The sequence below is a fragment of the Phascolarctos cinereus genome, unplaced genomic scaffold (genome assembly GCF_003287225.1).
Source record: "Phascolarctos cinereus isolate Bilbo 61053 unplaced genomic scaffold, phaCin_HiC Scaffold_1;HRSCAF=81, whole genome shotgun sequence".
In the NCBI taxonomy this organism is placed as follows: Eukaryota; Metazoa; Chordata; class Mammalia; order Diprotodontia; family Phascolarctidae; genus Phascolarctos; species Phascolarctos cinereus.
This window is the reverse complement of record NW_027555514.1, coordinates 100,040,049-100,054,507: the sequence shown is the minus strand read 5'-3', so window position 1 is coordinate 100,054,507 and position 14,459 is coordinate 100,040,049. Positions and strand designations below refer to the sequence as shown.

General features: G+C 44.9%; 1 protein-coding gene across 1 annotated transcript in view; it reads left to right on the top strand.

Annotated features, from left to right (window-relative positions):
* Positions 1-14,459, top strand: part of CLCN1 (chloride voltage-gated channel 1) — a 35,648-nt gene that overhangs the window by 10,651 nt on the left and 10,538 nt on the right. The window contains exons 2-15 of the mRNA XM_020997946.2: positions 287-416; positions 951-1,082; positions 1,467-1,595; positions 1,864-1,997; positions 2,212-2,289; positions 3,478-3,556; positions 8,973-9,098; positions 9,430-9,514; positions 9,731-9,832; positions 10,264-10,348; positions 10,605-10,754; positions 11,665-11,734; positions 11,940-12,050; positions 13,261-13,474. Coding sequence (XP_020853605.1) covers positions 287-416; positions 951-1,082; positions 1,467-1,595; positions 1,864-1,997; positions 2,212-2,289; positions 3,478-3,556; positions 8,973-9,098; positions 9,430-9,514; positions 9,731-9,832; positions 10,264-10,348; positions 10,605-10,754; positions 11,665-11,734; positions 11,940-12,050; positions 13,261-13,474 — 1,625 coding nt within the window. The remainder of the gene's footprint in view (positions 1-286; positions 417-950; positions 1,083-1,466; positions 1,596-1,863; positions 1,998-2,211; positions 2,290-3,477; positions 3,557-8,972; positions 9,099-9,429; positions 9,515-9,730; positions 9,833-10,263; positions 10,349-10,604; positions 10,755-11,664; positions 11,735-11,939; positions 12,051-13,260; positions 13,475-14,459) is intronic.

The following is a 14,459-nucleotide window of genomic DNA, read 5'->3' as shown; positions in this document are numbered from 1 at the left end:
AGGCTGGCCTTTCTGCCTGCCTGAGGACCAGTGGGTGGCTGACTATTAATGTCCACGATGGGGACAGGTGAAAGGAGAGCCCAGAGCTGGACAAGGGTGTCATTGTGTTGAACCACTGTGCTGCTCTCCTCATTTCTAATTCCTGCCACCATCCCAGCCAAATAGATTATCTTGTGTACTCCGGGGGATCTTTTAAGGACCTTTGCTCTAGGAACACACATACTCACTTTTCCCTCTTCTTAGGTGAAGAACAGAAACTAACTTGCTTCTTTCCTCTCCTACCTAGGTCTATGGCCACCACCCAGAACAACCGTTGGCTTTCTCTAGCAAAGAAAAGAACATGGCAAGTCCCGGGCAGAAGGTTCCCAGCTCTGCCATGGACAGCAGTGAGGAAGATCACCATTCCAAGTGCCAAGGTAGTAGGGACTGAGGCAGAAGGGATTTGGGGATCAGTGGAGGTACAGAAATTGCGGGCAAGTTGGTCATCCACTTAATAAGTGTCATACCCAGCATTAGAATCTAGGTTTCTTGATAGAAAATTCAGAGCTTTTTCTACTGCAACATAATAATAGCTGGCATTTATGTGGTGCCTCCTATGTGCCAGAGACTGTGGTAAGTACTTTATAACCATTATCTCTTTATATTTTTGTGATCATTATTTGGTCCTCACAGCAATCCTGGGAAGTAAGTGCTATTATTATCTTCATTTTGCAGTTGTGGAAACTCAGGCAAATAGAGGTTAAGCAACTTGACTATAGTCACATAGCTAGTAAGTGTCTGAGTTGAACTCAGTCTTCCTGACTCCAAGCCCAGTTCTTTGTTCACTGCACCACCAATAAGATAGCATCAAAGAGAGAGAATGACACTGAAGGCAAAATAGAGGAGGGATCTTTGGGACTCTTCCAGTTGTCTATTTGAAGCTGGACCACCTTGACCTTCCTCTTCTTCAGATTGTGCCCATCGAATGGGACAAATTGTGAGAAGGAAATTGGGAGAGGACTGGATCTTCCTGGTATTGCTGGGACTAGTTATGGCACTGGTTAGCTGGAGCATGGACTATGTCAGTGCCAAGAGTCTTCAGGGTATGTCTGACCCCTTGACCACAACATTCTAAGCTTTGATCCCCAATTCTCTCAGTTCCCAGTTCCTAGTTGATCCTAAATCTCTTTCTGGGACTGTCCCCTCCTTGAAGGGGACAAGATGATTCTAAGATTACTTCCAGCTCTAATTTTCTATGATTCTTCATGTGTTTCTTGGGTCTCTGATCCAAGATGGGTTTATATCATGGGTGAGGAAAACAATGCCACAAGGTAAGGGTCCAGGCCTGACCTCTCTTGTCCCTTTAAGTCTCTGAAATCTTACCCTGATCAATATATCTCAAGTTGTGGTTACCTTTTTGTCTACCAATCTATCTGTGTTTATTTTGTCTGTTCTCCATATCTGATTGTCTGCCTCCACCTCCCCAGCCTACAAGTGGACATACCAGCAGATGAAGCCCAACCTTGCCCTTCAGTTCCTGGCCTGGGTCACGTTCCCACTAACCCTCATCCTCTTCAGTGCCCTCTTTTGCCACCTCATTGCCCCACAGGCTGTTGGTGAGATCTTTGTACCAGACTTTTATTTCAGCTCTCCCAGAATTTCCACCCCATTGATCTGTAGGCCATCAATAAGAACTTTTCCTTCTCCCCATTCCTGAAAGCTCATTCTGCAGTCTCCCTGAATCTATTTTTGACTCTTTCCCTCCTATTTCATACTAGCTTCCACTGGTCCCTCATGACTAGACTCCCCTACCCTTATTTTTTTCTTCTGGCTAGCATATCCCCTTCAGATCTCTGGGTCAGCCTTGTCCCTCTCCATGTATAGGCTCTGGGATTCCTGAGATGAAGACCATTCTTCGTGGGGTAGTTCTAAAGGAATATCTCACTCTCAAGGCCTTTGTGGCCAAAGTCATTGCACTGACTGCTGGTCTAGGAAGTGGTATCCCTGTGGGCAAAGAGGTAAGCACAATTGATAGTAGGGTAAGAACTAGCAGAGAGCTGTGAGGGGGTGGCAGAGAGACAAAAAGGACCTAACTGGAGTGGTGTCATAAGGACATGAGGTATAATGAGAAACATGGGGAATAAGCTGAGATTGGAATTCATAGGCACTGGATAGCTGTCCAACATTAACCTCTGAACATCTCCCTCCCTCTTCTTCTTGGTTCTCCCCTAGGGCCCATTTGTGCACATTGCCAGCATCTGTGCTGCTGTTCTAAGCAAGTTCATGTCTATGTTCTGTGGTGTGTATGAGGTAAGGACTGGGAGGTAGGATGAGGAAGAGGTCAGCTTGGGAAAAGGGAGTTGGGCTAGCTGCTATAATGGGGCCAGATAAATATTGGGGGAGAGGGGAAGGGAAGTATTGCCTTTGCTCTGAGCTGGCCGTGATGCTAGGTGGGATATTGTGGGGAGGGAGGAAGGGGCAATGCACTAACCCAGGCCTTAACCCTCAAAATCCGTGGTCCTTGGAACTATCATATTCTCCCTCTGCCCTAGCCTGTGCCTGTCCCCATAACTGTTCTCTCTTTCTTATGATCCCTTGCCATGTCACTTCCCAACAACACCTTTTTCTTCCCTATATTGTCCCTCTGTGCTGCCCCTTCACAGCCCCACCCTGCTTCCCTCCCATGCTAATGCCACCCCTTTGTGGACCCTCCCCCATATTGGTCCTTCTCCCCTCTCCTGCCCTGTCCTGCCTGCTTCTCTGTTGCAGACCGGGCCTGAGCAGCTTGATCTCCTGGTGTCAGCCTGTGCAGTGGGCGTGGGATGCTGCTTTGCGGCCCCCATTGGAGGCAAGTTTTACTTCCTCCCTTACCCTGATTGCATTGCTTAAGCAAGATTTGGGGTGGTGGAAGGGGTGTGGCTTTAGGGGCAAGGCACAGAGAATGACATACTGAAGGCCTTGATTTCCATAGCAAGGATTGGGTAAGGACCCGAATTAGCCATTCAGAGAGTAAACCTGGACCTCTGGCCAGGCATCAGCACTTCCAGCCAAGGAGAGTGTTTCCTAAGGGGCATTGTGAAGTTGCTTCCTATTTGTCATAAACCCAAGGGTGCTGGCCCTATTTGAAGTCACTGTATGTCTCTCTAATGTTAATTCCTGTTCTGGCTGGACCTGGTTTATCCGGGTGAAGCTAATGGGAATTATTGGTCATCACAGATTGACTACCTTGTCTGTCTAGGCTTTCTGAACTTTTACATGTTTTCCTGTTTCTGGCGGAATGCCATGAGAGGTCACTTCCTGTTTGTCAAATCAGATGATTTTTTTTCCCCATCTGGGGCAGTAAAGTTTCAGGGGTCGTGGAGATGGGGTCACCATAACCAACTTCAGCCTCATGACTCAGCCCTGTTCCTCACCGAATGGTGTTTTCTCCCTCTCTGTCTGTCTGTCCATCTCTCTTATCTCTCCTATCCATCCCTTCACCTGTCTCTTCCCTAGTAGCAGCCATACTATTACGCTGATATCCTGACGGTGGGCTGTGCCGTCGGAGTCGGCTGTTGCTTTGGGACACCGCTTGGAGGCAAGTGATTGCTGATATACTGACCAATTCCCCCATTCCCTTTCTAACCCGAGTTTCCAACTTCCTTTCCCTTGTTCTGTTACCACCAGTGTTAGGAAATTATATGTATACATGGGTGGTGGGGGAGGTGTAAGCGTGTGTATACATACTATATGTGACATATAGTGTGTGTGTGTGTGTGTATATGTGTGTGTGTGTATACACACACATACACACACACACATACACACATACCTAAAGCTGTATAGTATGTGTACACACTAGATGTTGGCAAGACCAAAGACACTACACATGTCCTTCCTGCAGGGTCCCCTGTCCCGGTTTCTCCCTAGTCTCCTGCCCCATGCTGCCTTTTAAAAGTCAACAATTCCATCCCCCTGCTTCTAGCCATAACAATTATTCTTAGAACTGCTATTATATTGCTTATCCTCTAGGGAACTTTGCCAGCTTTTTAATGACTCACACCCTCTTGCTAACAGGAAGTTCCTCTTTCTACCTAACCTCAGTTCCTCTTTGCTTCAATATAAATCCTGTTTTGTCATCAGTAGCCAGGGAAAAGCAGCTGATCATTAGCTTCTTTATGAACCTTTTAAATACACAAAGCCAGAAATGCAGTGCTCCATTAGGTTCTCCTCAGGTATCCAGAGTCATCATCCTTTCTTCTTTTCAAGTATAGACACTGGTTTCTTTGGTCCTTGTCTAGATGTTTCTTTTCATCCTCTGAAAGTTTTCACCAGTAATGCTCAGGAATGAAGCTGGATTTTCCTACCCTACTTTTGGACAAATGTTCTTTAGACTGATGGGCAAGAAGGGGAGCAGCCCAAAGTGATGTTCTGTGTCCCTGCCCAGAATCCTGCTCTGGCTTCCTGGGCAGCAGGGAATTATTGTTGGGGTGCCAAGACTGGACCAAGTAACTTAACCCCTTTGCTGGAAGCTCCCAAATTGCTTTGCATTTTGTTTTTAGAATTTAGGAATTTAGGTGGTCTTTGCTTAAGTGATTGAGTCATCTCAGTTGAAGAGTGAAAGGTAACTGTGAGTTCCAGAGCTGGGGTTAGCTCTCTCCTTACCTATTAGGCAAGCAATACTCATTCACATTTTCTTTATAATGAGTAACAGATTAATCAATAAGGCCCAGACAAAGAAATAAAAGTACTTGAATAAGTTTGCCCAGTGTACACTCTTAGTAGTAATCAGAACCAAAGGCATCTCATTGGACAGGGGAAAACAGACTTTATTAGACTGAACATTTCTTTGGAAAATTATTCTTTCCAGTAAGATTTTTACTTGTAATTTCAAAGAAGAGAGGACAGGGCTGCAAGACAGTGATAAAACAATACTAAGTTGGAGGAACAAAACAGTGGAGAAAAAAAAAAAGATACATATTCCCTAAGGATGAGGCATTGGACTAAGTGAATCTCTAAGATCCCTTCCAGCTCTCACATTGTACATCTAAAATGTCAGCAGTGTGAGGCATCTTTTCCATTATGCAAATGAAATCAGTGCTTTCACTCAAGGAGCCAGTATTCCCAAGGTTATGATGGCTAAGGTGACCTGGATCAGGAGAAGAATGCTAAAGACAAAAGCTTCAAGAGACTGACAAATATGTATGTGTTTGTGTATCTGTACACAATTTGACCAATTCTAATTCAAAAATATTCTCTAGGCCCACTGGATACAGTGTTAAAGAATAAATAAAGGCTCACATGGGAATAATAGGATATGAAATACCAGGCAAGTACAAAGATATGTGTCATGTATCTGCGTGCCCCTCCCAGGGCCTACAGAGTCTTTTGTACATGTTTTTTTCTGGTTCAGGTTCATGATTTTATCAGTGTAGGGAGCTTCCTTCAAAGAAAATCTCTCTAGCAATGCAAATCTGGGACTTTTCTGCACCTTATGGTCCTAGAGAGTTGTCTGAGACCCCCACAGACCATAAATGACTACCCAGTGCATGTCATAGGTGAACCTAGACCTTTTTCGCTCTGAGACTGTCTCGATCCACTATAATATATATATATATATATATATATTATATATATATATATATATATATATATATATATCATGTTGCCTCTCATAGTGCTTTGCACATGGTAGGGCCTTAATAAATAACTATTGAATCAAATTTGTCATACTAAAAACAAAATTCTATACTAAAAGGGACTATTTAATGTCCAGAGGGCATAAATTCATTAATTAAGGTTCTGTTTGCATTTCTGTTGTCAGCTTCAATCATTGTAGTTATTAGTGTCTATCAGTGAATCTGAATTTCCTAAGTCCTTTAGAATCCAACACTGCTGTTATCCCCACATGAGCCTTTATTCATTTTTTAGCTATCTACTGAGCCCAAAGAATATTTTTGGAATGGAATTTCTTGGTTTGTTGTTATAGTGGTTTTCTTTTAACTGGTAAATCAGCTGAATTCCTATGAAACAAAAAGATTTACCTTTTAATGAGAACTCTTAATTTTAGCATAAGGATCCCTGCCTCTTTCTTTCCCCTCCCCCACTGGAATGAGCAAGGAATGTTCTTTTCCTTCCTGTAGATTAGTACATGGCAAAGACCCAGCCCATAGGAGAGACACAGACTGCAGCAAGCTATTCCTAGCCTAGGATATTGGAGGCATCCAACTGTCAACTTTGAGAAGCATGCTTAGGTGCCTCATGGCCCTAAAATGAACACAGATACAGATGACATCACTAATGCTCTAATGAGAAAAAAAAAATCAGACTTAGAATACACACACACACACACACACACACACACACACACACACACGAGCACGTGCGCGTGCGCTCGCACCCCCCCCAGATATGTCATCTCTTGAATTCTTAGATAAAAGTAGGAAAAAAGTGGCCAGATAATCCCAAATGGTGAGTGATTCCCAAACCATTTCCTGTTTGTTATGCTTTGGGAGCTCATTTCTAATTATAATCAGTTTAGGCTAATGTTAAACTTAGTTTTCATGTCCTGAATGAACACACTGACTGACAGCAGGGGAAGTGTCCCAGAAGTAAGCTTAGGAAAAGGATGTCATCCAGGATGATTTATTGACCAAACATGACCAAGGAATCTGTCAGTTTGTAGTTTGACCATTAGAAGTGGGCTATCCTTCATTGCCAATAAAGGAAAGAAGAGGAACTTGCTTCACCTGATTTCTCAAGAGCACCATTCTATGGCTATATGCACTGGGCAATGGCTTCCATTTGAAATTCCATAGGAAATTTTGACCTGGAAGGGATCTTTGGGACCACTTAGTCCAACCCTTTCATTTTGCAAATAAGGAAACTGAGGCCCAGGGAGACTAAGAAACTTGTCCATAGACACAGAACTCCTAGGTATCAGCTCTTCCTGACTTCAGATCAGCTCTTCCTGACTTCAAGTCCAACACCCTATGTACCATGCCATGCAAATTGCCATCTATACCATGATAGACCACTGACCTGCCTGGAAACTGACATTTCTACCCCTAGATTCAATAGATTTTTAAGGCTGGACAGACCTTATTAGAGATATTCCTCTCCTTTTGCAGATGAGGAAAACGAGGCCTAGAGAGGGAAACTTGAGCAAAGAGTAATTCACCCATAATCACAGAGATAAGTAAACAGTAGAGCCAGGATTTGATCTTGGGTCACATTCCAGTGACTCAAATTCCAATGCTTTTCCATCAGCTTACTTTGTTAAAATCCTATTATGTTACTTGAGAAGGGGTAAAACATGAAGACTCTGTCCTCTTCACAAAAATTATTTATTAGCTAGCTGTCACCTGTCAAAGTCAGGTAGTCTGAAGGAGGAGGTGGGCAGGGGGAGAAAAGAGGAATGAGCAGTTAAAAAGTAACTGGTGTTGCTTGAAGGAACTAAACCAAGTAGGGGCCTTGGGGAGTTGCTAACCTGGGCACTGGTTACCAGTGTAGAGGGTGAAAAGCAGGATGTTTGGTAGTTCCCATTTCTGAAGTGCTTTAGAGTTTACCAAGCCTAATATAATGTCTTCCTCTCTCAGACTTTACCCTCTGAATCACAAGTTTTTTTTAGGGCTAGCCGTGTTTCCTACCCACCCTGTTTGTCTAGGGTCTCAGTTCACTGTTTTGATAAAGATGAAATTAAAATGAAAAACAAACACTAAGAAGGCCTCTTTGGTGTCTCTATTATGAGTTTGCTCTCAATTCATCTCATCAGGGACCGGCATCTTCTTTCATCTTTGCCATTTATAGATTAAAAAAATATCCTGTCATAGCTTCTGTAAATTGCATCTTATGCCAGCATCATCAGCTTCTCTTACATTTTCCCCACCAACCCTTGTGTTTTGTTTGGTTTTTGTTCCTATCTCCACTCTTGCTAGTATTCCTACCCTGGGATTAGATACCTAACTTTTGTCCCGCAAGCCCCACCTTTCTTTGACACAGGCATGGGCTTGTCTGTGGTATTCACCTCTCCCATACTCCTTTGACCCTGACTTCCCTGCCAAAGAGCTTTTTCAGCTAATTCTTGAAATGTTTTTTTTCCTTTCCTCTCTTCTTCTTCCCTCTTCACCCCTCTTTTCTCCTCTCTGACCCTCTCTTCCTCTTCTTTTCCCTCCCCTCCCCTCTTTCCTCAGCTGTTCTCCTTTTCATTCCTCTCATCTCTTCTCTATCTCCTTTATTCAGAGTCTGGAACTTTCACTATCTGGTCACCTTAAAGAAAACCACCTTAATGTTTATATAAAAAAGAAGAGTCTTCCTAATCATTTCATCAAACTTCTGCCCTAGACAGCTGCCCCCGTGATGCTTTGAGCCTTGTGCCCAGTGGCTGCCTTTAGTAGAATCCCCATAACTCTAGAACTCTGGCTTTATAATTCTGTTCAGGGCATGTGTGTATCTCAAAGAACCTTACCACTTCACTGGAGAATTTATCTAGCTGTTTCTGTCAGACCAACATGGAAACCCCAAGATTGGGGGAAGGGGGTAGATTGGTTAAGAAAATTCTCATTCCCTTTCTTCCTTCCTCACCACTCCCACTGCATTCAGGAGCATAAGTAGAACGTTATTGTGAGAAATAGCATGAAGAATGTAACTGAATTGGGGGGAAAGTATTGTATGCCTCTAAATGAGTGAGTGGCCCTCAGTACCTAAGTGTGGTCATGGCCACACGGTATACATGACTTCTATCCTTCCTGAGTGTTGAAAGATGGGGTCCACAGCTGCTGTTACCCCCATATTCTGTTCACACCAGTCTTCCATTTTGGGTAGTACCATGGCTGTGATTTGTAGAATTTCAGCATGGCTTGGCATAGAGCTAGGAGCCCTAGGGTTGGTAGAAGCTGCTGCTCCCTCCTCCCCGCTTAATATCCATATTTACATCAGAAAATCCTTCGGGCTCTGGGTAGAGATTGTCAGATCGTTTTTGCCCTGGGCTGACTCTGGACCCCATGACTCAATAGGAGTGCTATTTAGCATTGAAGTTACTTCCACGTATTTTGCTGTCCGGAATTACTGGCGAGGATTCTTTGCAGCTACATTCAGTGCCTTTGTCTTCCGTGTCCTGGCAGTGTGGAACAAAGATGCTGGTAATAGGCGTGAAGGGAGGGTGGAAAGTCTGTGGAGTTAGTGTATAGAACATGGATGCTGACAATGGGGTGGGGGAGCCAGGGAAGTCTTGTGTGGCATATATGTGGGACAAATATGTTGGTAATGATAAAGAAAAAAGAACTCATAAATTTGGGAGATAAGGGCATAGAGAAAGGTGATAAGAAGGGGAGATGAGAGTCTGTAGATTACAGTATGAAGGAGGCATAAAGAAATTAGGAAGTGCCTACACTGACACCGACCTTGACACTGACCATCATCCTATCTCTTCAGTTTTTGTATCATCTCTCCCTTTCCCTGTTCCCCCTGCAGTTACCATCACAGCTCTGTTCAGAACCAACTTCCGAATGGATTTTCCCTTTGACCTACAGGAGCTTCCTGCCTTTGCCATCATTGGGTCAGTGTGGCTAATTGGGGGAGGGAGTAAGGAGGGGGATAGTGAGGACATAAACTGAGGAAGAGGCAGGTCAGTGCAGGAGGAGGGTAGGGCCGCGGTGGGGAGGGCTTTGAGAGGGAAGTCTGATTCCTCTTCCCTTTGGAGGTTGGGGCAATGTTATAATCCTTTGATCCTTTTAGTCAGGTTTCATCTACCTAATTTCATGTCTCCTCCCAGGATCTGCTGTGGGTTCTTGGGTGCTGTGTTTGTCTATCTGCATCGACAGGTTATGCTGGGAGTCCGAAAGCACAAGGCTCTCAGCCAGTTCCTTGCTAAGCAGTGAGTCACTGCTTTCTAAAGGCCCACCTTCAAACCATGGTCATTTTCTGCCATCCCTTACCCCCCACTAAAAGCCACTCCATCAGTGTCTCTGGAGAGCATTATACACCTCCACATCAGGACTTGGATTTCTATCCAGGAAGGAACTTAATTTTCAGGGTTGAGGGAGGGAAGGGGGAGGGAGGAGGGGCAGAACTAAGAGACATTTCTGTCTTCCCCAGCCCAGTTCCTATATAACCTCTGTCCCTTTTGAAGGCAGTCATTTTGGGGAGGAGAGAAACTCTTTGGTCAGGGAATTGTGATTGCAGGCCATCTCCATTTGTAACCCAGACCCTCCCAACTCAAATTCTATGACTTGGGGTGAAGTGGAGGAATGGGTTCTTGGGAGGGGGCTGGGTTGGGGGCAAGTGTCAGTTCTGTTTCTCTTGCAGCCTCCTACTGTACCCAGGGATTGTCACTTTCATCATTGCCTCATTTACTTTCCCCCCGGGGATGGGCCAGTTCATGGCAGGAGAGGTCAGCTATGGGGAAACTGGGGAAGGGCCTCTAAAGCCAGCCAAGCATATGCTCAGGATTAGGGGCTCAGGCTATAGTTATTCCTTTTCCCGGGGGGTTCCTAGACACTCATTCCAGTCACTACCCAAGGGAAAAATCTTCCTTGATCCTGAGTAACAGTGGGTTAGCTCCCTGGGAGAAGGAGGTGGTTTTCCAGAGAAAGGGGCTAACTTTTTGGAGACCCCTCCCCCGTGTAACTCTCCTCCTTCATCAATAGCTTATGCCCCGAGAAGCCATCAGTTCTTTGTTTGACAATCACACATGGGTGAAACATGCAGGTGACCCCCAGAGTCTGGGCCGCTCAGCTGTTTGGATCCACCCCCAAGTCAGCGTCATCATAGTCATCTTCTTCTTCTTTATCATGAAGGTATCATTCCTTTGCTCTTTTAACCGTCCTGATCACCCAACCCTCCAGTCATACCCAGTCTGGAACCCCAGAAATATGGGGTAGGGGCAGGATGAAGGATGGTAGTTCAATCTGATTCTCCCACCTTCCTGAAAAGACAGAACGTTGCAAGAGTAAGGGCTTTTGCTGCACTTTAAAGAGTAAGCCATTTTCAAGGGAAATGTATGTCTTGTGAGAACGCTATGAAGTATAGTTTGCTGCTTAGCAAATGACCATATCAAATCTAAGTTGGTTATATGATCATTCACAAAGTCATTCAGATTGTTCATACCCTGGAGTTAAGAGCTTGTCTCATGAAGTATAGAATAGGTCTGGATAAAGGTAGACCCAAAGGCTTCAAGCAGCTTTTCTGTAATGAACATTCTGGGTTTAAGGGACACTTAAGGACTGAGGTTAATCTTAGGGCTTTTGGGAAGGGAAAGGAACTCTGGTCCTCTTATGCCTTCTCCTAGTCCCGTTCCTGATTGACTGTGGGAAATATAGTCACTTTAACTAAGAAATATGATTAGATATTGGGAATAACCTCCTGATGGGCAAGACGGGGATGGGTTGGGAAAGGAAGGCAGAGGAATGGAGGAAAGTACAGAATTAGAGAGCAGACACTTGAGGAGTCCCTAAATCTATAACTCTTTTTCCCTGCTCCCCCCTTCCCAATCACCTAACTATAAGGATTGGAGGTAGGAATATGAATATATTAATTTCCTGAGAATTTAGACAGTAATTGTGACTACTAAGAATGGGCACTTATTTGGCGGCAGAGGAGGGGGGTGGTAAAGGGGGAAACTGCTTGGCTGGACCCAGGGAAAAGACTGTCTCAGCACTGGGGGAGGGAGCTGCCTTCTCCCTGCTCTGATATCTCTGTCTGACCCAGTTCTGGATGTCCATTGTGGCCACTACTATGCCCATCCCCTGTGGGGGCTTCATGCCTGTGTTTGTGCTGGGTGAGTCCTTAAAGGGTTGCAGGAGACTGGGGTTCTGGGAGAGTGATGGAAAACTTGGTTTAGGGGTTCTGGGAGTATGGTTGAGCTTTTGGGCTCTGAGGAGGGGTTGGCTTGATTCTGGAAATCTGGGGGGGTAGGGGTTTGGGGGCTCTTAGAAGGATTCTAATGCTGTGCAGCTCAATTACTCTCTCCATCTCTCACCCAGGGGCAGCATTTGGGCGACTGGTGGGAGAAGTCATGGCCATGCTCTTCCCTGATGGGATCCTATTTGATGGGATCATCTATAAGATTCTTCCTGGGGGCTATGCAGTAATTGGTGAGATTGTTCACTCTCTCTTTTCTATCCTGCTTTCCCCACCTCCACCTCCACACACAATCAAGTACTCTAAACTAAACCCAAGGGCTGTGTCATTAGCAATTAGACGCCTCCACTCTCCTCATCCAGGAACTATTATTGAACAATAATTCTCCAGCTCCTCATAGTTGGGGATTGTGTCCTAATAAGGGAGACATTCTCCACGTGTCTCCTTTGTTCTTTTAACCCAGTGACTTCACTGTCATTGGTGAGAATTTTTCCAAAGTCCCACTGTACCATCTTTGATGAGATTATCCTAAATAACTTAATCCTCTAAACCAGGAGGACACATTTTTATCAGTGGAGTCTCTTCTCCTTCTCCTCTCCCCCCCCCCATCTAAATCTAGACCCCTGGAGTCAAGAGACCAGAATTCAAGTCTCGGCTCTGCTATTTACTAACTGTGATCATACCAATCATAGATTTGGGGCTGGAAAGGACCTTGGAAGTCATCCAGTCCAACCCAGTCATTTTTACACATGTGTAACCTGAACCCAAAAGAGGTTAAGTGACTCACAAAGGCAGGAAAAGCTGAGCTGGGATTTGAATCCTGGTCTTCTGACTCTAAATTAAATACTCTTTTCATTATTCCAGGCTAGCATCAATTAAATTTTCTGGGCTTTAGTTTCCTCATATGCAAAATGGAGGGGAGGAGGAGAAGTGGATTAGACTAAATAATTACCAGTTTTCGTAGTCCATGATACTATGAAAGTTCCCATTGCTAAAAATTCTCTGCTTCATCAAGGCAATGCAATTTCCATAGCTATGGTGCCCACTTTCCAAAATGCCTAAGGTCAGGCCTCCCTCAGGAACACAGATACTAGGCACTGTGGCCTTCACAGTAGCCATGTTCATCCCTCTTTTGCTCCTTCTTATGTCCCTCCCTGGTGACTAGCTAGTCCCTTATAACCCCCTGCCATGTCTGCAGTGATGACTCTTAACATGTCTTCCTTCTTCCCCTGCATAATTCCCTCTCATAATTTTCCACTTCTATGCCTTTCCATGTCTTCTTTAGTGTCCTATACTTGCAGTATACTCTTCATATTCTCCAGGTGACCTATTTTATATCTTCCCCTACTGAGGGGGAGGGGCAGAAGGGAGGATTAATGCCATGTTCTTCCTAGAGTTGGGCAGCATTGACCAGCATGGTACAACTCTATGTTTCTAATCCAGGGGCAGCAGCACTTACTGGTGCGGTGTCTCACACGGTTTCCACAGCAGTAATCTGCTTTGAGCTGACTGGCCAAATTGCCCACATCCTGCCCATGATGGTGGCTGTGATCCTTGCCAACATGGTAGCCCAAAGCCTACAGCCCTCACTCTATGACAGCATCATCCAAGTCAAGAAGCTGCCATATTTGCCTGATCTAGGCTGGAACCAGCTCAGGTCAGGAAGAATGACTAAGTGTGTGTGTGGGGGGGGGTGTACTGGGAGAGGGGGAAGCAGAGGGTAGGTGAAGAATCCTTCCTGTCCAGTTAATCTTGGTCAGAATTGGATTAGGCCTGATATGGAGAAAGGGATTTCATTATCATTGGGAAAATGGAACACTGTGGGATTTAGAAGCAGAAGAGAATCTAGGCAGTCCTGGTATTCTGCACAGGAGATTCCCAAGAGTGGTTTCATCAGGACTTTAGAGTTGCCATGAATGAATGAGAAGAGTGGCAGCTTCACTGTTTTATGAAAACTAGGGTTTACTAGGAAGGAGGTAGGTCTGTATATGGTGGTAGAGAAAAATGCATAGCAACAGTCAGTGGAGGGAGTCTGGGGGAGAGATTAGTTGATGCTTGAAAGTACAGAGTGACTATGGGGACCCTGATATTTGGTCCAAAGTCTTTCTTCCCTTGTGTTATCATTGTGATGCCTAGGGAAGCTAGCTCAGTGTCTTTGTGTTGCTGTTCAGTCATTTCATCTGTGTCTGACTCTCCGTGACCCTATTTGGGATTTTCTTGGCAAAGATACTGGAGTGGTTTACAATTTCCTTCTCCATTTCATTTGACAGATGAGGAAACTGAGGCAAACAGGGTTAAGTGACTTGTCCAGGGTCACACATCTAGTGTCTGAGGCCAGATTTGGATTCAGGTCTTCCTGAGTCCAGGCCCACTGTACCACCTGGCTGCCTCCAATATTTATTAATTAGTCTTGGTCTTTGGCTCATGTTGCTCCAGAGCCCACAGTACCAGACTTGGGGACATAAATGATGGTGAGACCTGTGCTCAGATATACCTTAGTGCTATTTCTCCATACTTGCTGAGGCGATTGCTGGTTTTCTCACTGAAGAGAAGGGTGCCCAGGTCTTAAATTTTTATGATGGTAAAGCCCTTTGGAGGAGGGGGAGAGATCATGTTAGGAAAGGTATCTGATAGACTGGGCA